The sequence below is a fragment of the Salvelinus fontinalis genome, chromosome 30, assembly GCF_029448725.1.
Source record: "Salvelinus fontinalis isolate EN_2023a chromosome 30, ASM2944872v1, whole genome shotgun sequence".
Classification (NCBI taxonomy): domain Eukaryota; kingdom Metazoa; phylum Chordata; class Actinopteri; order Salmoniformes; family Salmonidae; genus Salvelinus; species Salvelinus fontinalis.
In genome coordinates this window covers 25,350,835-25,375,217 of record NC_074694.1, presented here as the reverse complement: position 1 = coordinate 25,375,217, position 24,383 = coordinate 25,350,835, and the positions used below count along the sequence as shown (strand labels likewise).

Here is a 24,383-nt window from a genome sequence, read left to right as displayed (position 1 = left end):
GCCGTCATTGTAAATAAGAATTTGTTCTTAACTGTCACGTTCCTGACCTATTTATGTTAGTTTTTGTGTGTTAGTTGGTCAGGACGTGAGGTTGGGTGGGCATTCTATGTTATCTGTTTCTATGTTGGTTTCGGTTTGCCTGGTATGGCTCTTGATTAGAGGCAGGTGGTTTGCGTTTGCCTCTAATTAAGAGTCATATTTAGGTAGGGCATTCTCACTGTTTGTTTGTGGGTGATTGTCTCCTGTGTCCGTATGTTATGTTCGTACCACATGGGACTGTAGCGGTTGTTTGTTTCGTTTTCGTTTCGATGTCGTCTGTTTCCTGTACGTAAGTTTATGTTTAGTTATGTAAGTTTATGTTCAGGTCTCGTCAACGTCGTTTTGTTATTTTGTAGTTTTGAAAGTGTTTGTTTCGTTTCGTGTGCCATCGTAATTTATAATAAAGATGGCTTATTTCCCTGAGCCTGCGTTTTGGTCTGAAGATCCTTCTCTCCTCACCTCGTCCGAGGATGAGGAGAGCGTCACCCGTTACATTAACTGACTTGACTAGTTTAATAAAGGATAAATACATTTTAAAAAATACAACATTTGGTGGTTTACGAGAGGGTAAAGAGTGTGCTACTACCCCTCTACACTTGAGAACTGTTAAATATTTCACACCTCACTCAACAGTGGATGAGCGTCTGAGTGATGGGAGAAGAGAGGGAGGCGGAGGGTTAAGGGAGGGAGGGAGGGAGGGGAGGAGTGGGTCTTGAGCAGAGCTTCCTCTGAATTGTTAAACAAGAAGTTTATAATAATCTCCCACAGGGCCGACAATAACATTTCTTCACATTCACTCCTTAACCCTGTCAGCTCATAGCAGGGCTATCCCAGCCACGACTAATCTTGTGGAACCAGTCCTTACTCACAGAAGAGACTATTGTGGAACAGCCCAATGTGCATCTTGTTGTAACTTCTGGTGCGTGAGATTAGCCCAGGACCAATAAGCAATTTGAATTAGTAGTGGAGATTTGTATAGATCTTACTGCAGAGGGGAGAATGTGATGGGACGAAGTTACAGGTTTGTCATTGAGAGTTTGTGTTGACATGTTATAACACAGTGAACTGCTTTTTATCTAAATGACGAAGGGAGACTTGTCTTGTCTATGTCAGTCTGGGGACGTTAAGGCCAACAGCAGACAGACATCAGACTTGGGCTGGGCTGGGATAGGCTCTGATCCAACAGCAAATGGACAGCAGACTTGCTCAGCAATTCCTCCAACGGCTCCAGGAAGATGGATGTTAGCGTTGTCCAGGTTCCAGACAGCTGGGACGTGACAGGGGAGACCTGAGCTAGCTCAACATGATCCGGACCATATCTGGAGGAGCAAGGAGAATGTTGCAACTTATGTTGCAACTTGTATCACTTATCAAGCAGTGCAGTCCTTCATAGTGACTGTGTGTCCTCTATCTAACAGGGCTGTCAGCAAGGTCACAGTGGTGGAGGTTATAGGATCAAGGATCTACTAACAGCCATTTATGGGCCAAAATGAAAGGTCCTGAACTCCCCTTTCTGAAAAGTACTTTTACTCTCATGGCTAACTACCAGGAAGTTTGAAAAGACAGGCTGAGTTGGCGGGAGCTTATGTTCATGACAGCTCTTGTTAAACAACTTGGATGCAGTGAGAAGTGTTGCAGTAAAGTCATCTCAAGCAAATTTGGTGATACACAAAGCAACTCAAACAACATTGAAATTGCATCAATTATATCCTTTTCTTAAATTATTATTTGATATACATTTCACATTTAGCATGTCTCTTGTGATGCAGTTCACAGCAGCACTGACAGCATGTGTTGACTTGACAACTGCGTCTGAGTTTTGACTGACCCTTCTCCCCTTTTGTTCCATGCTGGCTGAAGACCTAGCTAGCTAGTAACACCAGACATAGATGAAAGAGATGAAAGAGTAAATATATAAGTATCTTTGCCATAGATGAACGGGGTAAACTTTTAATTATATTTGCTGACAACTTAGTCAGATATTGTCACCAGTAGAGTATCTAGCTATATAAACCACAACCCTCTGCAAACACACCTTCTATGATGTTGGTTATAAGGCGGTACTTATTTACATTAGGTAAGAGAATATTATGTTACCATTGGTGTATTAAAATGAGAGTTAGGGTGATGTCATCCTATCCCCTTAATAATCCAACCTCCTGAATCCAAGTGTTTGACATGCGGGAGGAGACCAGTAACTTTATGATCAAACTTCATCAATGTAGAAGCAACAGTCATTTTTTATACTTTGATCAGGTTTCCTTCAAATATCATCCAATTACAATAAAAAAATGTTTTGGAATGTTCATGACCTTTAACTTATAGAACATTTCAATAATACATGAATAGATTTCCATTGTGATCATTTCACTCCTGCATCCAAGAATATTACATGTAATCTTGTTACAAATTATTAACAGTATTAGATGTAATTGAATTGCAGCTCTCTCCGTGATTCTCTAAAGGGTTGGGATTTAGTTCAAATTTGTTAGTACCATGCTTGTGATTAAAATGTTGGGGGATAATAGATTTGAACGTCTAGGTTTAAGATTTTAGTTTGACTTCAAATGGGGGGGAGGGGGGTGTCAGAACAAACGCTCAGAGTTGAACATGTTTCAATCTTTTATTTCAAAGTTTGGTTTTGGGAATGCACTCAACCTCTAAACAAAATATTTGTGGACAAAATACTTATGCAAAATAAGGTTGATTTTGGACTGTAAAACTGAACAGTTTGGTGTGGCCTGAGGGAGAGAGAGAGAAAGACAGTGAGGGAGAGAAAGAGGGGAGAGAGATTGAGAGAGGCTGTCCCGGCCTAACCAACCAGGGCCAATCATCAAAAACAGATGTCTGATTGTTTAACAGGCTTAGGGACAGAGGGAGGAAAATGTGGAGGAACTTATGCAGAACGCAAAGCCATCTTTTTTTCAACGAATTTTAAGAAGAACCCTTGAGTGCTTTGAGAGAGCTGTTCTGAGGGAACCACTTGTAGGTGTTGTGAGGTCTCTCTCTCTCCCCCTCTCGCTCTCATAACAAGCATTCTTAATACCCTCCCCTTGACCCTATCCACTACACTTATTCACTCACTCCACTGCTCATAAAGATCTCACTCCATACTCATAAATCGTGCTCTTGTAAACCTCCACTCCACACTTATCTATGAATGGAGAGGTTTTTAAAGTGTCACCCATGCTCCATGAAACATGGCTGCTGACTCTAACATGGATTTCACGGTTCATATGGATGATAACTTTTACAAGAGAGCGAACATAACCTAACCTACACATCCTGAGCCTTCCTATGTGAGACTGCATGGGGATGTCTGCCTATGCAGTGAGCTCCTCCACTCCATAAGGGTTCAATTCATGAGTTGGTCACAAGGCTAACTGAGCCATTGCATGCACAGGCAGCCCACAGTGTTTAATCAGAAGAGATGATTAATGCTGACTGCAGGCAGGTTGGGATCTAATGGCTGTCCCATGATCCTGATAATAAACAACCCTGCCCACTTCCCACCACTACCCAAACCAAAAGTCAATGTAGTGTTTCCATCAGATATTAGAGGGAACACTCTTTGTATCTCTTGAAAGTAGACTATCAGTGTTAAGTGCCTGGAGAGTTCAGTACATTTCACTGATCATCCGTGTGTATCCTTCAACTGCTTCCCTGATTCCTTTCATACAGTTTCTCTGTGCCATGTCACTCTGATGTGTGAGTGTGATTTTTTTGTGTGATTTAATACAATTTGCCTAAGAGGATGGAACTTTCTGTTTCCAAAACGCTATATATCCATTTTCAGAAATGTTGGTAAATTAGCTTGTATTGTTGTGAAAGAGATTGGTGTGTTTTTTCACTATCTAATCATGGCATGGGGTTATTCGATGACAGCATGTATTTGTTTAAAATCCATCACTTGATGGTTTCATTTTACGGTATGTATATATATATATATAAATATGGTCCTGTCTCCTCAGGTCTCCTCCTCGGCCCAGCCCAGGCAGTCTAAACTACTCTGATGAGGATTTGAGCACCACCAAGTACAACGATCTGATCCCGGCTGAGAGCAGCAGCCTGACCGAGAAACCATCTGAGATATCAGACTCTCAGGTACCAACAGTATGTACTACTACTCTTAACGTCTCCCATCTCACTGTATGTCACACTGTCTGTCTGTCAACATATTGAATACCTCTGCACCTCACCTTCACATTGATGCTATGCCCCTAGATGCTGATCTAGGGGTGTGGGAACAGCATTTCCCCCACTAATGGTGAAGATTAGGCCTGGGGGGTAGCAGCTATATCCTAGATCTGTACCTAGAGGAAACAGCACGCCAGAGTGATTGGCTCAGTACATTATCCAGACACCTGGTTGTGATCTAATGTAACCTTGTCTGTGAGCACACTCAGGGCATTGATAGGTTTGGAAGTGAAATGTGTCCCATGTCTCTCCTGGTCTCTATGGGGCTGTCAGTCTGAGCTGGAGGCAGGTTCTGGGAGTAGATCCAGTGGCCTGTGCCCAGCTCTGGTGGTGGTCGGAATCAAGCACAGAGGATGCACATGCACACATACACACACAGACTGGAGTGTCGGCTGTGTTCTCAGGCCTAGACTGGATTCCTTCCACAGCCCTGTCCTCGTCTTGGGCAACCGTTACCCATAATGCCCCTCAATACCGGTCCCAGTCTGCTGTTGGCATCTGCTGAATCAGAGGGACAGACAGGGCTGGGGCCCAATGAACAGCTTTCATCAATGGACTGGATGTCTCTCTCGCTTCCTCTCTCTCATCTTTCTCTCTCTCTCTGCTTCTCCTCTCTCTCTTTATCTCCCTCTCTCTTTATCCCTCAGATCTCAAATGAAATTTGAATCTCGCCTTCCATTTTGATCTTTTTCCTGGCTAGCTCGTTTCCCCCTGTGTCTATACTGATCCCCTTGTTGCTGTTTTTGCTCACGCTCTTTCCCTCCTGTACTCTGCTCTTGTGGTTTGTGTGAAAACCCTGTGGTTGGTAGTCTGGTTTTGATGGCAGTCAGATGAAAGTGAGGGGAAAGCGGTTCTAAAATCCCCTGGTTTCAGCCTTCCTTCTATGTTTTCTTTCATCTTAGAATTTTCTACTCTAGCTTTCCCAAATGATCTAGGACTCTATTCCCTATATAGTGCACTCATTTTGACCAGAGCTCTATGGCACTGTAGTAGTGCACTATAAAGGGGATAGGATGCCATTTGGGATTCAGTTTCTACTAAATCCATCCCAGTGTGAATTCAGTTTCTACTAAATCCATCCCAGTGTGAATTCAGTTTCTACTAAATCCATCCCAGTGTGAATTCCAAAGAGCCAGAAGTCTCTCCACCTTATCAAGAGCTTAGCTTATTTCACATCAATGGAGAAATCTCCCACTCAATCAACTGCTACGGACAGGATCTTTCCCTACAACCAAAACATCCTCCAATATGAGACATTTTTACATGTCATCATCGGGCTGACATATCTACCGTTCCACACCCCTGTATTGTCAAACAAGTTCAACTACAGTAGCCATATCTAGCCCTCCAGCCTTCCAACAACCCCTGCCACCACCCCAGACTTAAGGGGGCCAGGCAGGAGTCCCATTTGATGGGCTTGGCAGCCGACAGAGCCTAGCCTGTTCCTCTTAGCCCCGCGGCTCCCCTGCCATACCCTCTGACAGCACAGCCATATCATCACCCAGATGACCAGGAATGTGATGCTCCTTTGAAGTTTTATTGAGAGGATAACTCCAGGTCATCAGCTTTCACACACGCACACGTACGCACGCATGGGTTGGGGTTGGGGCTGTCTTCATTAAGCCCTATAGGCCTCCAGTCCAGTCCTCCAGTGGCAGGTATAAGTTGGCTATTGTCTTCCTCTTAAGAAGGGATTTGGAAGAAAAATAAGTTAATGTGGGGTTGTCATGGCAACCAGGCCACCACAACTGTGCCTGGGCTGTCTGCAGGTAGACAAGACAAACAGTCTCCAGAAGCCAGGAGACAGTGTTGACTTAGACGGTTTGTTCAGTCAAGTGTCACCGTCTCTCTGTGTGTCTGTGTGTGTGACACTCTGGATAGAGACCAGCAGTAGAGAAGGGAATGAGCTCATCTCTGAGGCGATGGGAGATGGCTTGAAGATAATGGCTATGTCCCAAATGGCACCCTATTCCTTTTGTAGTGCCTTATTGCCCCATTTCAAAAGTAGTGCACTATAGAAGGAATAGAGTGCCATTTGGAACTCAACCAGTGTGTTGCTCCATCATGGGAGAGGAAAGAAAATATCTGTGTGTCCTCCACCCATGGACGTTGTGTGTTACTGGAGCTGAGACATAGACACCACATTGAAAAACGTCTGCTGTGTTATGATTGTCTCCCATAACAACGCAGATGATTGTTTTGAATGGAACTACTCCGAGGGTTCGTCTGTAGCATTATTAAAATGCCATTAAGTCATATGATGTCACTTCCTGGAACCAAGCAAAAATAGAATAGGATGTGAGTATGGTAGAGTCACTAAAACATAAAAAGATAGAGAAAGATTATTTCCATTAAATGTTTTGTGTCTTCTCACTTTTGTTTTGTATTTCACTTGCTTTGGCAATGTTAACACGTTTCCATGCCAATAACGCCCCTTTGAATTGAATTGAGAGAGAAACAGAGGAAATACTTGACAATAAAAGACTATAATTCCTTACATAGATTTTTGATGTTATACTGAGACAGCAATGTTACATTTTCAGACAATAGCCTAGAGCCAAATCTGTCAGTACTCTCTGATGAATATGTGCATCCTAAACAACAGCAGTGTGTGTGCAGGGGGGGTTAAAACTCTGTAGTCACACTAAATCCCTGTCTCAAATGATGTACAGCTTTATTTTAGGGGATTCCGCAATCAACTTTTTATAATCATATTTACACACACACGAACACACACTTACACGAGCACATAAACACACACAAACACACCTCATCCTCCTCCCTCTGTACTGTCCTAGTGTTTGTCTGCTGCCTGGGGGTCCTGCTGTGCTCACTAACAATGATGAGAGTGAAATAGTGCACCCCATCCTCCCTTTCTGTTATAATCCATGATCTCTCTCTCTCTCTCTCTCTCTCTCTCTCTCTCTCTCTCTCTCTCTCTCTCTCTCTCTCTCTCTCTCTCTCTCTCTCTCTCAGGGTGGTAGGGTTATGGAGGGGCTATGGGAGATTCTTTTAACCCCAATTCCCAAGATAAAGTTCACAAGAGTTTGACAGCTAGAACAGCACTGAAGACCCAACAATGCATTCCACTCTTGCCCCCATCTATACTGAACAAAATATAATCCCAACATGCAACAATTTCAACGATTTTACTGAGTTACAGTACATATAAGGAGGAAATCAGTCAAGTGAAATAAATTCCTTAGGTCCTAATCTATGGATTTCACATGACAGGGCAGTGGCGCACCCACTGAGCAGCCAGGCCAAGCCAATCAGAATGAGTTTTCCCCCCCAAAAGGGCTTTATTATTTATTACAGACATAAATACTCCTCAGTTTCATCAGCTGTTCAGTGGCTGGTCTCAGACGATCCTGCATGTAAGTAACTGGATGTGGAGGTCCTGGGCTGGTGTGGTTATACGTGGTCTGCGGTTGTGAGGCCGGTTGGACCTACTGAGAAATTCTCTAAGACGACGTTTGAGGCAGATATGGAAGAGAAATTAACATTCAATTCTCTGGCAATAGTTCTGGTGGACATTCCTGCAGTCAGCATGCCAACTACACACTCCCTCAAAACTTCAGACATCTGTGGCATTGTGTTGTGTGACAAAATTTCACATTTTAGAGTGGCCTTATTGTCCCCATAAGAAGGTGCACCTGTGTAATGATCATGATGTTTAATCAGCTTTTTGATATGCTACACCTGTCAGGTGGATGGATTATCTTGGCAAAGGAGAAACTCACTAACAGGGATGTAAACATATTTGTGCATAACATTTGAGAGAAATAAGCTTTTTGTGCGTATGGAACATTTCTGGGAACTTCTTTTCAGCTCATGAAACATGGGACCAACAGTTTACATGTTGTGTTTATATTTGTTTAGTGTATTCTAGGGCAATGAGTCTTCTGAGAAGACTAGAGATTTTCTCAGAGAATACTGTATGTCACTTTGACTCCACATCTTCTGTATCTCTGTCTCCATAAAGAAGCTTGTCTTTATCCCTGGCTGTTGAGAGTTTTATCTCTAGGAGGACGAGGTCAATGTGATCTCTGACCTATTTTGAGTGTTATTCCATCTTTTTTTCTTTTCCTAAGACATCTTTTTCAGACCAGTTTCCTTCAAGTCATTAGCGGAAAAAATATATATTTCACCTTTATTTAACCTGGTAGGGCAGTTGAGAACAAGTTCTCATTTACAACTGCGACCTGGCCAAGATAAAGCAAAGCAGTGCGATACAAACAAAAACGCAGAGTTACACATGGAATAAACAAACGAACAGTCAATAACACAATAGAAAAAATCTATATACAGTGTGTGCAAATGAGGTAAGATTAGGGAGGTAAGGTAATAAATAGGCTGTAGTGGCAAAGTAATTACAATTTAGCAATTAAGCACTGAAGTGATAGATGTGCAGAAGATGAATGTGCAAGTAGAGATACTGGGGTGCAAAGGAGCAAAGAAAAATAAAAAATATGGGGATGAGGTAGTTGGATGGACTATTTACAGATGGGCTATGTACAGGTGCAATGATAATGAGCTGCTCTGACAGCTGATGCTTAAAGTTTGTGAGGGAGATATAAGTCTCCAGCTTCAGTGATTTTTGATATTCGTTCCAGTCATTGGCAGCAGAGAACTGGACGGAAAGGCGGCCAAAGTAGGAATTGGCTTTGGGGGTGACCAGTGAAATATATCTGCTGGAGCGCGTGCTACGGCTGGGTGCTGTTATGGTGACCAGTGAGCTGAGATAAGGCGGGGCTTTACCTAGCAGAGACTTATAGATGACCTGGAGCCAGTGGGTTTACAGTCTAACCAGACACCTAGGTATTTGTAATTGTCCACATATTCATAACCGTCCAGAGTAGTGGTGCTGGACGGGCGGGCGGGTACGGGCAGCGATCGGATGAAGAGCATGCGTTTAGTTTTACTTCCATTTAAGAGCAGTTGGAGGCCACGAAGGAGAGTTGTATGGTATTGAAGCTCGTCTAGAGGTTAGTTAACACAGTGTACAAAGAAGGGCCAGAAGTATACAGATGATGTCGACAGCAGCATATTTTAGCAATTCATCAGCATAAAATTTCAACCTTAAGTTGCTATCAACACGAAAATGAAAACCACCCTCCGCCAAAGAAAATGGCATTCAGAAATATTCCACATGTTAATGAGATGAAGTCTTAATCTCTCTAGATACTCTAGTTACTTAACATAATAATTATGCAAAGAGCAGTCTTGGATCTGCCACTGGCTGGTATGGTGTCTCTCTCTTTTCCTTAGATAGAAGGGTAACTCCCCTGGGGACTGTGTAGAGCTGAGTTTCATGCCTAAAGCCTTGGCCCATTCATAGCATCTCCCCTAATTAGCCTTTAATGTGTTCGAAGGAATCACCATTTCACAGGCTGTACCACCTCAGGGCATAATTTAACGCATCTTATTTTAGTGTAGATCCCACAATAGGACCCTTGAGTTTCTTTTGGACAAGGATGTGGAATTGAGAGAGTGAGGAAGGGAAAGGAGGGAGGGTGGAAGAGAGGGAGTGAAGAAGGGAAAGGAGGGAGGGTGGAAGAGAGGGAGTGAAGAAGGGAAAGGAGGGAGGGTGGAAGAGAGGGAGTGAGGAAGGGAAAGGAGGGAGGGTGGAAGAGAGGGAGTGAGGAGGGGAAAGGAGGGAGGGTGGAAGAGAGGGAGTGAGGAAGGGAAAGGAGGGAGGGTGGAAGAGAGGGAGTGAGGAAGGGAAAAGAGGGAGGGTGGAAGAGAGGGAGTGAGGAGGGGAAAGGAGGGAGGGTGGAAGAGAGGGAGTGAGGAAGGGAAAGGAGGGAGGGTGGAAGAGAGGGAGTGAGGAGGGGAAAGGAGGGAGGGTGGAAGAGAGGGAGTGAGGAAGGGAAAGGAGGGAGGGTGGAAGAGAGGGAGTGAGGAAGGGAAAAGAGGGAGGGTGGAAGAGAGGGAGTGAGGAGGGGAAAGGAGGGAGGGTGGAAGAGAGGGAGTGAGGAGGGGAAAGGAGGGAGGGTGGAAGAGAGGGAGTGAGGAAGGGAAAGGAGGGAGGGTGGAAGAGAGGGAGTGAGGAAGGGAAAGGAGGGAGGGTGGAAGAGAGGGAGTGAGGAAGGAAAAGGAGGGAGGGTGGAAGAGAGGGAGTGAGGAAGGAAAAGGAGGGAGGGTGGAAGAGAGGGAGTGAGGAAGGGAAAGGAGGGAGGGTGGAAGAGAGGGAGTGAGGAAGGGAAAGGAGGGAGGGTGGAAGAGAGGGAGTGAGGAAGGGAAAGGAGGGAGGGTGGAAGAGAGGGAGTGAGGAAGGGAAAGGAGGGAGGGTGGAAGAGAGGGAGTGAGGAAGGAAAAGGAGGGAGGGTGGAAGAGAGGGAGTGAGGAGGGGAAAGGAGGGAGGGTGGAAGAGAGGGAGTGAGGAGGGGAAAGGAGGGAGGGTGGAAGAGAGGGAGTGAGGAAGGGAAAGGAGGGAGGGTGGAAGAGAGGGAGTGAGGAAGGGAAAAGAGGGAGGGTGGAAGAGAGGGAGTGAGGAAGGGAAAGGAGGGAGGGTGGAAGAGAGGGAGTGAGGAAGGGAAAGGAGGGAGGGTGGAAGAGAGGGAGTGAGGAAGGGAAAGGAGGGAGGGTGGAAGAGAGGGAGTGAGGAAGGGAAAGGAGGGAGGGTGGAAGAGAGGGAGTGAGGAGGGGAAAGGAGGGAGGGTGGAAGAGAGGGAGTGAGGAGGGGAAAGGAGGGAGGGTGGAAGAGAGGGAGTGAGGAAGGGAAAGGAGGGAGGGTGGAAGAGAGGGAGTGAGGAAGGGAAAAGAGGGAGGGTGGAAGAGAGGGAGTGAGGAAGGGAAAGGAGGGAGGGTGGAAGAGAGGGAGTGAGGAAGGGAAAGGAGGGAGGGTGGAAGAGAGGGAGTGAGGAAGGGAAAGGAGGGAGGGTGGAAGAGAGGGAGTGAGGAAGGGAAAGGAGGGAGGGTGGAAGAGAGGGAGTGAGGAAGGGAAAGTAGGGAGGGTGGAAGAGAGGGAGTGAGGAAGGGAAAGGAGGGAGGGTGGAAGAGAGGGAGTGAGGAAGGGAAAGGAGGGAGGGTGGAAGAGAGGGAGTGAGGAAGGGAAAGGAGGGAGGGTGGAAGAGAGGGAGTGAGGAAGGGAAAGGAGGGAGGGTGGAAGAGAGGGAGTGAGGGAGGGTGGAAGAGAGGGAGTGAGGAAGGGAAAGGAGGGAGGGTGGAAGAGAGGGAGTGAGGAAGGGAAAGGAGGGAGGGTGGAAGAGAGGGAGTGAGGGAGGGTGGAAGAGAGGGAGTGGTGGATGGTAACATTTCAGGAGAACGAAACATCTGTTCCCCACACACTCCAAAGCCGTAGTGAGGGTGTGCCGGAGTGGGATGCAATCCAGTGTCAACCAGCTACACACACACACACACACACACATGCATGCACATAACACAAACTTCCCACGCTCAAAGTCTGTACACAAACATGCACAGCAGCAGCATTTCAGGACACAGCGTTAGCAAATACTTCTGGAGTGAGGTAATGTCACTTGACTTGGAGAGGCTTAATCTGTTCTGAGATCAGTGTGAGGGCTGCTTTGCTCGTTTGTCTCTTGTTGTGTTGCTGAAAGTGGAGGAAGCATGACAAGAATGCCTTTCATTCGGTCCCATCGCTGCCTAGTGGGGTTGAAGTGCTTACAATGAAGCTACAATGCTATAATGGGACACTCAGAGACCATTGATACTTCACATTGGATGATGCAAAACTTTTTATAGGGAATTTCCTCACTAGAGAGAAAAATGTTCATGTAACTAATGATATTACCACAAGATTTATTCGCTAAGCAACTCAAATTAAGTTAGGAAACTGTTAAACAGTGTGCTATATCCCTGTCTACTGAAGTGGTTTTAAAAGCTGAGGACTTTGCTGTATGCAATATCTGTTTTTGATTCACTGTAGAAAGAAAAGAAGAGGAGAAAGAGAGCACAGAGGAGGAGGGTGATATTTCTAGGAATCAGATAGCCGTGGCCTTTGATTTATCGCTGTCGTCAGCTCCTTTGGCAGTTCTAAATTCTTTTGACATACATTAATATACTAGTTTGGCATGAAAGCTGTAGTGGATGATGAGAGGTGGGGTATTGGGGGGCGATGAGGGCGCGGGGGCAGGGGAGGATGGAATATGAGCGTGGCCATGTGTAACACAGGTGCAGTAGTACAATAGCATGAGAGCTGAGTGTGCTCTCTGCTTTGTTTGTGGAACATCAGGGGCCAATGGCAGCGCCCTGGGGGGAGGGGGGCAGAAGGACAGGGAGAAAAGGAGAGAGAGAGGAACATTTGTGAGTGTAATGTTTACTGTTTTTTTTTTCACTTCTGTTTATTATCTATTTCGCTTACTTTGGCAGTGTGACATATGTTCCCAATGCCAATAAAGCCCTTAAATTCTGTTTAATAGAGAGAGAGAGTACACAGTGGCAAAATACCTGACCACTGTGACTGACCCAAAATTACGGTAAGCTTTGCTTTGCTATTGAGTAAGGTCACCGTAGACAGACTTGGCCCTCAAGAGAAGACAGGCACACTGCCTACAAAATGAGGTGGAAACTGAGCTGCACTTCCTAACCTCCTGCCAAATGTATGTATGAATTTGAAAACAAGTCCAAGTTTGATCAAGTCCCATATCTACTGGCTGAAATACCACAGTGTGCCATCACAGAAGCAGTATTTGTGACCTGTTGCCACAAGAAAAGGGCAACCAGTGAAGAACTTACACCATTGTAAATACAACCCATATTTATGCTTATTTATTTTCCCTTTTGTACTATTTGCACATCGTTACGAGAGAGAGAGAGGGAGAGAGAGAGAGAGAGAGAGAGAGAGAGAGAGAGAGAGAGAGAGAGAGAGAGAGAGAGAGAGAGAGAGAGAGAGAGAGAGAGAGAAATCTGCGCCACCATCCCTGGGCTGCTGAAAACGGACACTATCTGGAAAAGAAAAACTCTTTGTTACACTATCTTTTGTTATATGCTGCCTTAGCATTTTAGCTGAACATGATGAAAGCTACTGCCCTTGGTATGAGATAGCATTTTAGCATCTTTGGCTGTGATTGGTCGATTGGCAGCTTTCTTTAGGGCCGATTGGGTGATCATGAACAGACCCCACAGAGTGGTAAAAGAGTTGTTTCTTGTTTGTTCATCTGGAATGTCGGGTGTCACGAAACAAAGGAGCTTAGGCCCCGCATCTAGCAAAGACACAAGTGAAGGGTTCAGCGACTAGAATGTGCCTATTGGAAATACTCAAATTCCTGTTGCGATTGTTTGAATGAAATGGAGAGGAACATTGGTTGGCAGCCTACATCCTGAGGTTGGGCAGGAAGTTCACAGAATACATTCTATAATAATAATACAATTCTGTGGGTGTTTATAGTTGTCCTATTTCACACACGTACAAGTGTGTATAACACGCATGTAAATTGGAAACGTGTTTTTTGCATATCCCAACTCCCCCGACACCCTCGGAGAGCGGGGCCACAGGCTTGTTTGTCAGATCAGATTTAGGTGGTGGGTGTCAGGTATGGCTGGTAGAACAAGTGGTCCTCAGTTGGTAGAGCGTGACGCTTGCCAGTCTGGGCTGTGGGTTCGGTTACCAATACGGAAATTGGATGCACACACTGCTGTACGTTGCTTTGGATAAAAGCGTCTCCTAAATGGCATATTTTATTATGTTATTAAGGGAGGTGAGTTCACCGGTGTAGCGCCTCTTAAAGTGGTGGTGATGATGGTCCCAAAGAGGGATCTGAACCAAAGAGGTATCATGGTGGCCGTCATACTGTACTGTGGTGTTTTAAACCATGCATGTCTTTGTCCATGTCACCCATAGGAGGCCCTCGTGTTCTCGTATGGGACGGGTGGCCTGCGTGTGCTTCCACTAAACTGGGTGAGGATATGTGGCTTTCTGCCTGCTTGTGTGACTGTAGACTGGTAGTAGGAGACTGACTTATCGCTAGCCCCCATCCCCCTTGCTCCTCTCTTCCTCTTCTCCTCTCTTTTCCTCTCCTTCCGTAAAACTCCTCTAGGATCCTGTGGTATCTCTCCTGTGTCTTCCTGGTGTCGTACTGTGTATGATGGATGCCCATAGTAGATGTTAGCTCAACATGTGGCTGTTGTAGTGATGATGGTTTTAACGTTAAACCCAGTCATTCAACCCTTGTGTTAATGATCTGATTACTCTGCACGTCCAGTAACGAGTCACCCTCCTCTCCAATCATGATCATGCATAGACAACCTTGTGTGTTTGGTGGTGGGTGGGTGTGGGTCTTTGGTGGTGGGTGTGGGGGCGTATGTGTGGGTGTTTGGTGGTGGGTGTGTATGTTATCGAAAGACACTTTGCTCTAAACATCCCAATAACACACATTATCACATCTCTAACTTCTCAGGGAAATACAATGCCATCAGAAAGTATTCACACCCCTTGTCTTTTTCCACATTTTGTTGTATTACAGCCTGAATTAAAAACGGATTACATTGAGATGGTGTGTCACTGATCTACACACAATAGCCCATAATGTCAAAGTGTAATTATGTTTTTAGAAATTTGTACAATAAAAATGAAAAGCTGAAATGTCTTGAGTCAATAAGTATTCAACCCCTTTGTTATGGCAAGCCTAAATAACTTCAGGAGTAACAAGTCAGATAATAAGTTGCATGGATCTAACTCTGTGTGCAATAATGGTGTTTAACATGATTTTTTAATTACTACCCAATCTCTATATCCCACACATAAACATACAGTGCATTCTGAAATTATTCAGACCTCTTCCCTTTTTGCACATTTGATTACGTTACAGCGTTATTCTAAAATGTATTCAAGAAAAAAAATCATAATCAATCTACAAACAATACCCAATTATTACAAAGCAAAAAATAGTTTCTTTGCAAATGTATAAAATAAAAAAAAACTGAAATAGCTTATTCAGACCCTTTGATATTAGACTCGAAATTGAGATTAGGTGCATCCTGTTTCCATGAGATGTTTTTACAACTTGATTGGAGACAATCTGTGGTAAATTCAATTGATTGGACATTATTTGGAAAAGCATACACCTGTCTATATAAGGTCCCACAGTTGTCAGTGCATGTCAGAGCAAAAACTAAGCCCTGAGGTCAAAGTAATTTTCCGTTGAGCTCCGAGACAAAATTGTGTCGAGGCCCAGATCTGTGGATGGGTACCAAAAATTGTCTGCAGCATTTAAGGTCCTCAAGAACATAGTGGCCTCCATCATTTTTAAATGGAAGAAGGCAGGGACTGCGAGATTAATTAGGATTGAAGGGAAAGATGAATGGAGGAAAGTATAGAGAGATCCTTCATGAAAACCGGTTCACCTTCAAACAGGACAACGACCCTAAGCACACAGCCAAGACAACGCAAGAGTGCGCTGGGACAAGCCTCTGAATGTCCTTGAGTGGCCCAACCAGAGCCTGGACTTCAACCCGATCGAACATCTCTGGACCTGAAAAAATCTGTGCAGCAACGTTACCCATCCAACCTGACAGAGCTTGAGAGGATCTGCAGAGAAGAATGGGAGAAACTCCCCAAATACGGTTGTGCCAAGCTTGTAGTGTCACACCCAAGAAGACTCAAGGCTGTAATCGCTACCAAAGGTGCTTCAACAAAGTACTGATTAAAGGGTCTGAATACTTATGTAAATGTGATATTTCTGTTGTTTAAAAAAAAATGCAAACATTTCTAAAAACCTGTTTTTGCTTTGTCATTATGGGGTATTGTGTGTAGATTGATGAGGGGGGGAAACTATTTAATACATTTTAGAACATGGCTGTAGCGTAACAAAATGTGGAATAAGTCAAGGGGTCTGAATATTTTCCAAATGCACTGTATCTGTAAGGTCCCTCAGTTGAGCTTGTCAATTTCAAGTACAGATTCAACGACAAAGACCAGGGAGGTTTTCCAGTGGCTCGCAAAGAAGGGAACCTATTGATAGATGGGTAGAAGGAGAAAAAAGCAGACATTGAATATCCTTTTGAGCATGGGGAAGTTATTAATTACACTTTGTATGGTGTATCGATACACCCAGTCACTCTAAAGATACAGGCGCCCTTCCTAACTCAGTTGATGGAGAGGAAGGAAACCGCTCAGATATTTCACCACAAGGCCAATGGTGATTATTATTCTTTTTTATTATTCTTTTTTGTATTTTCTCCCCAATTTCGTTCTTGTCTCATCGCTACAACTCCCCAACGGGCTCGGGAGGTGAAGATTGAGTCATGCATCCTCTGAAACATGACCTGCTAAACACCCGCCCGCTTAACCCAGAAGCCAGCCGCACTAATGTGTCGTAGGAAACACTGTTCACCTAACAACCAAGTTCAGCCTGCAGGCGCCCGGCCTTCCACAAGGAGTCGCTAGAGCGCGATGAGCCAAGTAAAGCCCCCGGCCAAACCCTCCCCTAACCTGGACGACGCTGGGCCAATTGTGCGCCGCCCTATGGGACTCCCGATCACAGCCGGTTGTGATACAGCCCGGGATCGAAAACTGGTCTGTAGTGATGCCTCTACCACTGGGATGCAGTGCCTTAGACCGCTCGGGAGGCCCGCCAATGGTGATTTTAAACCAGTTACAGAGTTAAATGGCTGTGGTAGGAGAAAACTGAGGTCGGATGAACAACATTGTAGTTACTCCACAATACTAACCTAAATGACGGAGTGAAAAGAAGGAAGCCTATACAGAATAAAAATATTCCAAAACATGCATCCTGTTTGCAATAAGGCACTAAAGTAATACTGCAAAAAAATGTGGCAAAGGAATTTACTTTTAGTCCTGAATACAAAGCATTATGTTTGGTGGAAATCCAACAAACACATATTTTGAAGCCTGGTGGTGGTTGCATCATGTTATGGGTATGCTTGTCATCCACAAGGTCTAGGGAGTTTTTTAGGAAAAAAATAAATGGAATAGAGCTGAGCACAGGCAAAGTCCTAGAGCAAAACCTGCTTTCCAACAGACACTGGAAGACAAATCCACCTTTCCGCAGGACTATAACCTAAAACACAAGGCCAAAATGTAATATACACTGGATTTACATACCAAGACGACATTGCATGTTCCTGAGTGGCCTAGTTACAGTTTTGACTTAAATTGGCTTGAAAATCTATGACAATACTTGACAGAGCTTGAAGAATATATATTTTTTTATGATGGGCACAGACGTTGCTGTAATCACTGCCAAAGGTGATTCTAACATGTATTGATTCAGGGGGTTGAATACTCATCTAATCAAAATATATTTGTGTTTTATTTTCCATTAAAAAATGATATTGTAATTTTAATTACACTTTGACATTACAGAGTATTTTGTGTAGATCGTTGACAAAAAAAAGACAAATCAATTTTAATTCCACTTTGTAACACAACAAAATGTGGAAAAAGTCAAGGGGTGTGAATTCTTTCTGAAGGCATTGTATGTGCTAGTATTCTGATAATAACTCCTCTCTCCCTCCCCCTGTCCCATCACCCCCACTCCTCTCCCCCTTCCCTCTCCCCCTCTCCCCTCTCAGGGCAGTGACAGTGAGTACGAGGTGGACCAGAACAGACAGAAGACCCACTCTTTCGTGAGCCACTACATCAGTGACCCAACCTACTACAACTCCTGGCGCCGCCAACAAAAGGGCATTTCCCGGGCTCAAGCCTACAGCTACACTGAGTCAGAGTCAGGCGACCCAGAGCCCTGCGCCCCGCCACCACCCCTGCCCCCATTGCCACCCCAGCTCACCTCCACCACCCCTCCGCTTAAGCTCCAGACCCAGGGTCAACCTCAGGGCCTCCCACCCCAGGGCCAGGGTAGTCTCTTCAGGCCGAAAGGCAGTCGGACTCCGACCCCCTCTCAGCAGCTCTCCACCTCTACCCCCTCCAGCCACTCCAACACCCTGTCCTACTGGCCCCCCAGCAGCCCCAGCCCGGCCCCTGGATCTCGAGCCCCAATTGCCGGGTTCTCTTCCTTCGTTTGATGCAGAGAGAGGGATCCGTGCTCCCTTCTGAAAACAAAGCCCACCCCGCCACCCAATGTGTGTTTGTTTAGAGAGTAAACACCCAACACACAACAAACAAACCCTCGAAGTCTATCATTTTCATTTTGGTTTCTGTCATGGCTGGTGTTATTCAAAACAATTCTTGCTTGTATTTCTTTTTATTACTGAGTTATGTTTTAAGGATCATACTGTATACAGACAGGACAGAAGTTACATACTTTCTTTCAGTACTTTTTTCCTCTTGTGTGCGTGCGTGTGCTGGTATAGTTTTATTTTCATTTTTTAATGACGACAGCTACTGAGACAGCTCCTTAGAACATGATAGTATCTATTCGCTTTTCTGTTAGTGCTGCTGCTTGATCAAGTTGCATGAGGTTTCTTTTGGTATTATTTATTTTTATTTTTCATTGTTACACTTCTACACACATTCAACAAGAGAATAATCTAGTTAGGTTCTGTAAAAAGTCAAGATATTCTTGTAAAAAAATATCTAGAAGACGATAAAAGTGTCATGGTGTCGATCCCCACTCGGATAACAAGCACCAATGGAAGTGGGATCCCAAAATGGAGCCATACAAGCGAATTTGAATGATAGACAGAGGCACAGGGTATAGAAAGGACAAGGTGATGAAAGTGAAAAACAAGGAGGAGGGGGGAAATTGAGGCCGAAATGAGCCCACCATTATTCTGGCGGTTTTGAGATGCCGGGGCCTGTCCAATTTGGCCAAAGGAAGTTTCTGTCTTCATGTGAGACATGTTAGTGACCTCTGCCTAAAGATCTATGGACCATGAACCTCCTTGGAATCAGCTCTCTGGCGTGGCATAGCCTATAGCACATGCACAATTGAGTCTGACAGCATTTCGATGTCACTGGCAAGTCACATCTCTGTGTCTCTGTGCTGTACGTACTATACAAGGGCCCGGTCGCCTCGCCAGGGAGGAGATGGGAAATGAAGGGAAATGTACTATATGTCTAAAGAGAACATTTTCAGATTGGTCTTCAAGTTGTTTATTTCATTGTCCTTCAGTGTATCAGACATGCATTGGTTGATTATAAATAGGGATTAATATTGTCCGTAAAAATTACCACTTTTCCTTCCCGACAAACTTACAAGCCCTTCCCGGGAATAATGTTATTCCCGTTCAAACCGGAAATGCTATTTTAAAGCATATATTACCAGCAAAAAATATCTGACGGAGTTATACCACTGTAAATTGATAAATATACACAGGAATCTAACAGTTACTTGTATTTGTTGCATTAGACAAGTTATCTCAGTCAACACACATAAGTATATGAACCCTTTGGAATTACCTGAATTTCTGCATAAATTGGTCATAACATTTGTTCTGATCTTCATCAAAATCACAACAATAGACAAACACAGCCTGCTTAAACTAATAACACACAAGCAATTATACGTGTAAACATTCACAGTGCAGGGTGGGAAAGGTATGTGAACCCTTGGATTTAATAACTGGTTGACCCTCCTTTGGCAGCAACAACCTCAACCAAACGTTTTCTGTAGTTGCCGATCAGACCTGCACAACGGTCAGGAGACATCTTGGACCACTCCTCTTTACAAAACTGTTTCAGTTCAGCAATATTCTTGGGATGTCTGGTGTGAACTGCTCTCTTGAGGTCAGGCCACAGCATCTCAATCGGGTTCAGGTCAGGACTCTGACTGGGCCACTCCAGAAGGCTTATTTTCTTCTGTTGAAGCCATTCTGTTGTTGATTTACTTCTGTGTTTTGGGTCGTTGTCCTGTTGCATCACCCAACTTGTGTTGAGCTTCCATTGGCGGACAAATAGCGTTACATTCTCCTACAAAATGTCTTAATAAACTTGGGAATTCATTTTTCCGTCGATGATAGCAAGTTGTCCAGGCTCTGAGGCAGCAAAGCAGCCCCAAACCATGATGCTCCCTCCACCATACTTTACAGTTGGGATGAGGTTTTGATGTTGGTGTGCTGTGCCTTTTTTTCTCCACACATAGTGTTGTGTGTTCCATCCATCCAAACAACTCAACTTTAGTTTCATATGTCCACAGAATATTTTGCCAGTAGCGGTGTGGAACATCTAGGTGCTCTTTTGCGAACTTCAGACGTTCAGCAATGGGTTTTTTTGGACAGCAGTGGCTTCTTTCGTGGTGTCCTCCCATGAACGTCATTCTTGTTTGGTGTTATACGTATCGTAGACTCGTCAACAGAGATATTCGCATGTTCCAGAGATTTTGGTAAGTCTTCAGCTAACACTAGAATTCTTCTTAACCCCAGCATTCTGCGCTGTGCTCTTGCAGTCATATTTGCAGGACAGCTACTCATAGGGAGAGTAGCAACAATGTGGAACTTTCTCCATTTATAGACAATTTGTCTTACCGTGGACTGATGAACATCAAGGCTTTTAGAGATACTTTTGCAACCCTTTCCAGCTTTATGCAAGTCAACCATTATTAATCTTATGTCTTCTGATATGTCTTTTGTTCAAGGCATGGTTCACATCAGGCAATGCTTCTTGTGAATAGCAAACACACATTTTGAGAGTGTTTTTTATAGGGCAGGGCAGCTCTAACCAACATCTCCAATCTCGTCTCATTGATTGGACTCCAGGTTAGCTGACTCCTGAGCTTTTGGCAAAGTCATTAGCCTAGAGGTTCACATACTTTTTTCCAAACTACACTGTGAAAGTTTAAATGATGTATTCAATATCGACAAGAAAAAAACAATAATTTGTATGCTATTAAATTAAGCACACCGTGTTTGTCTATTGCTGTGACTTAGATGAATGACCAATTTATCCAGATAATTCCAAAGGTTTCACATACTTTTTGACACTGTATTTTAGTTGTAATATAGGACAATGAAGCACTGTTGGCCTACTGATAAAATATTATGAGCTTATTACAGCCTAGTGAAAATTATATTCATTTTAGCCTACCATTTACTGAAATATTTCAGCCAGCTTGTTGTTACTTCCCTCTCCCCTTGCACCTGGCTATCAGTGGATTGCAGGAAGGTTGTGGCTGTTTTTTCTTCATGGTAATCTGCTTATTGTGGTGACTTGGTCTCAGGGAACATATCCGATGCTGCACTAAACAAACAGATAAGCAAATGGCCGCAATAGCGGCGGAGATTCAGCACCATGGATGGAGCCGCAGTTTATACATTTCCCGCAAATCTGACTTTAAAGTCAAGCCCGTGACCTCGCTTCTGTTAGTGTAACATCATGGAACAACGTTGCAAATGTCTATTTCCTCTTGAGCGCTTTTGCAGGCACAATGTATCAGCCTTTTTGTTAACAGTGAGAAGCAGTTTATATTTTGGAGCTTCTGCCAGTGCCACACAGCTAAAGTTAGGAGATTTGTGAATGTGAGATGGAGACTGCGTTATTACGTTGAGAGGTCGCGTGTAGCCTGCTACAGTTTCATGATAGTCAACAATGCCAGTTAAAAATTAAAAGACATTTATTGGGGACTTGTGTTGAGTAGACTGAATTGGTAGGCTGCTTGTGTTGTGATCCCTAGACTAATGTGTGAGTGAAGTTGGATAGTTAAAATCCATTTCATGCAGATATTCGCACATGAGTATTTTGTATTTTTCCAAAGAAATTATATATTATTGTTCCAGAGATCGTCATTTTTTCTTCTCGAGAATCGGGAAGGAGCTTGGGATCCCTGATTCCTGTGTTAATCCCTAATTATAACATAGTTATTGTGAGATCTGACACCACTTAAGAATACAGACTGCTGAATGGGACCTTACCAGGGTCTGCGGCACAAATGGCACCCAATTACCTACATAAATAAATAGTGCAAAAAATAGTGCACATCCCACATGTCATTACTACTACAGGGGCTCATCAGCCACTATGAGCCTTCCCTTGATCTGATAGGTGGTGGGTGGGAAGACATCTAAAAGCTCTACCTACCCTGCTGATCTAACCTACCCTGTGGAGTCACGACTCACTCACAACCCTCATCAACACACCGTCACCGCACTTGCCCAGTGGCCCACAACAACAACATCAGACAGTGACATTGTCCTGCTTCCACATCAAACTATAAAGAGTGGAAGTTATAAAAACACAGCCAGCATCTTAAGTGTTCTTTGAGTTCAATGGTTCCTACATGCGGGCACACAGAGAGGAGCAGGCTCAGACACTGGGGCCATTTTTAAAAACAGACAGAAAATAGACAGTTCCGCTGGTCTCCACAGAGTTTTCAAACCCAGAGTAGATTCAAGGCAAAGTCTTAACATGTCATTACTTCCACCCTGTGAAAGTGATACTGACACTTTTTATTTTAGTCAAAAAGCAACTTTATATCGAAGGAGTGTTTTTGATTTGACGGCCCGCACGTGAGCTTAGCTAGCTAACGTCGCCATGACATCGCCTACAAACGTGATCGGGGATTTCTATTGGAGAAGCAGTTTCTGGAGGTCTTCATCTATAGGCCCTTTGGGATCTCTCTCATTTGGCTCAGATGCTGCTCTCTGTCAGTGACATTATCATGGGAAGTCTTTGAGCTCGCGCAAAGAGATGTCATGGAATGGATTCACCTCTCTCTCTCACGTTGTGTATCAGTGATGATGATGAGGATGAAGATGATGACGAGCGAAAGGCACAATGCAGGTGTGACTGACTGTAAGTCCTATTTGAATATGAGACTATTGTCTGTGCTGATGTGTGATTATTGATGATAACACTTCTTCAACATTAGCATTATCCACTGTGTGTCTGGATACAAGAGACTGTACAGGATTCCCAGGAGAAGAAGAGGGAGGGCAGGTAGGCACTGCCCAACTTGCGCCTGCCCTCCATGGCCAGCTGAAAAGTCACATACATTTAAGTACAGACTCAGTGGTGGTGTAGTCACAGTTGTATCATAATTCCAAAATTCTCATCTGCTTTTTTCTCTGTGGGGTGATTTCACTGTACGCAAAATAAGCCTATCATTATACTGAATCTGAATGGATATATGATCACGGTACATTTCCAAAATAAATTATTTTTCAATGGGTTTCCTGGTACTGTATGGATACTGTAAAGGAGGGGAAGTGATGGAAATAGTGGGGGAGGAGTAGACAAATAGGGGAGGGGTTGATGTGAATGGAGAGTGGCCTTGAAATTGTATGAGTGTAACCCTGGTAAAATACACTGAGACAGCGTTAAGCGTTAACAGTGAATGTGTAATTATGTATAATATAATGTGTCATGATAAAAACACAGCCTAAAGTGTTCTTTGAGTTCAATGGTTCCTGCATGCGGGGTCACACAGATAGGAGCAGGCTCAGACACGGGGGTCATTTTGAAAAACAGACAGAAAACAGGCACATCTGCAGGTCTCTCACTTGGATCAGGTGCTGCTCTCTATTGGTGACATCATAATCGTGGACAGGAAGCCTTTGAGCCGGCGCCAAGAGATGATGTCATGGAATGGATTCACCCCTTTCTCTCACGTTGTGGAACGACGATGATGGTGATGATGACGATGATGAAATGCACAATGCATGTGTGACTGACTGTGAGTCCTATCTGAATAGGGGACTGTTGTCTGTGCTGACATGTGATAATTGATGATAACACTTCTTCAACATAAGCTTTATACAAAGCATCCACTGTGTGTATGGATACAAGAGACTGTACAGGATGCCCAGGAGAAGAAGAGAGAGGGTAGGTAGGTACTGCCCGTGTGGCGCCTGCCCTCCATGCCCAGCTGAAAGGGCACTTCACATATAGGTAACTGGCAAAATAATGGAAACACAAGTGAACGAGGGATACAAAGTATATTGAAAGCAGCATGCTTCCACACAGGTTTGGTTCTTGTGTTAATTAAGCAATTAACATCCCATCATGCTTAGGGTCATGTATAAAAATGCTGGCCAGCCATTAGTTTGGCTACCATGGCTATGCCCATATAGGATGACAATGTCCCTATCCACAGGGCATGAGTGGTCACTGAATGGTTTGATGAGCAAGACAAGAATGCAAACCATATGCCATGGCCATCTCAGTCACTTATGGGAGATTCTGGAGCGGCGCATGAGACAGCGTTTTTCACCACCATCAACAAAACACCAAATTATGGAATTTCTCGTGGAAGAATGGTGTCGAATCCCTCCAATAGAGTTCCAGACATTTTTAGAATCTATGCCAAGGCACATTGAAGCTGTTCTTG

General features: G+C 44.2%; 1 protein-coding gene across 10 annotated transcripts in view; it reads left to right on the top strand.

The window, feature by feature from the left end:
• sdk2b (sidekick cell adhesion molecule 2b) overlaps nt 1-23,225 on the top strand; it is a 506,291-nt gene extending 483,066 nt beyond the window's left edge. For 4 of the 10 annotated variants that reach the window (XM_055890147.1, XM_055890145.1, XM_055890143.1 and 1 more), the window contains 3 exons: nt 4,011-4,152; nt 14,045-14,101; nt 17,737-23,225. In XM_055890147.1, the coding sequence (XP_055746122.1) occupies nt 4,011-4,152; nt 14,045-14,101; nt 17,737-18,186 (649 nt within the window). In that variant the 3' untranslated portion in view covers nt 18,187-23,225. The remainder of the gene's footprint in view (nt 1-4,010; nt 4,153-14,044; nt 14,102-17,736) is intronic. The other 6 variants (XM_055890151.1, XM_055890149.1, XM_055890148.1 and 3 more) reach the window with 3 other exon arrangements.
• Nucleotides 23,226-24,383: the final 1,158 nt, after the last annotated feature.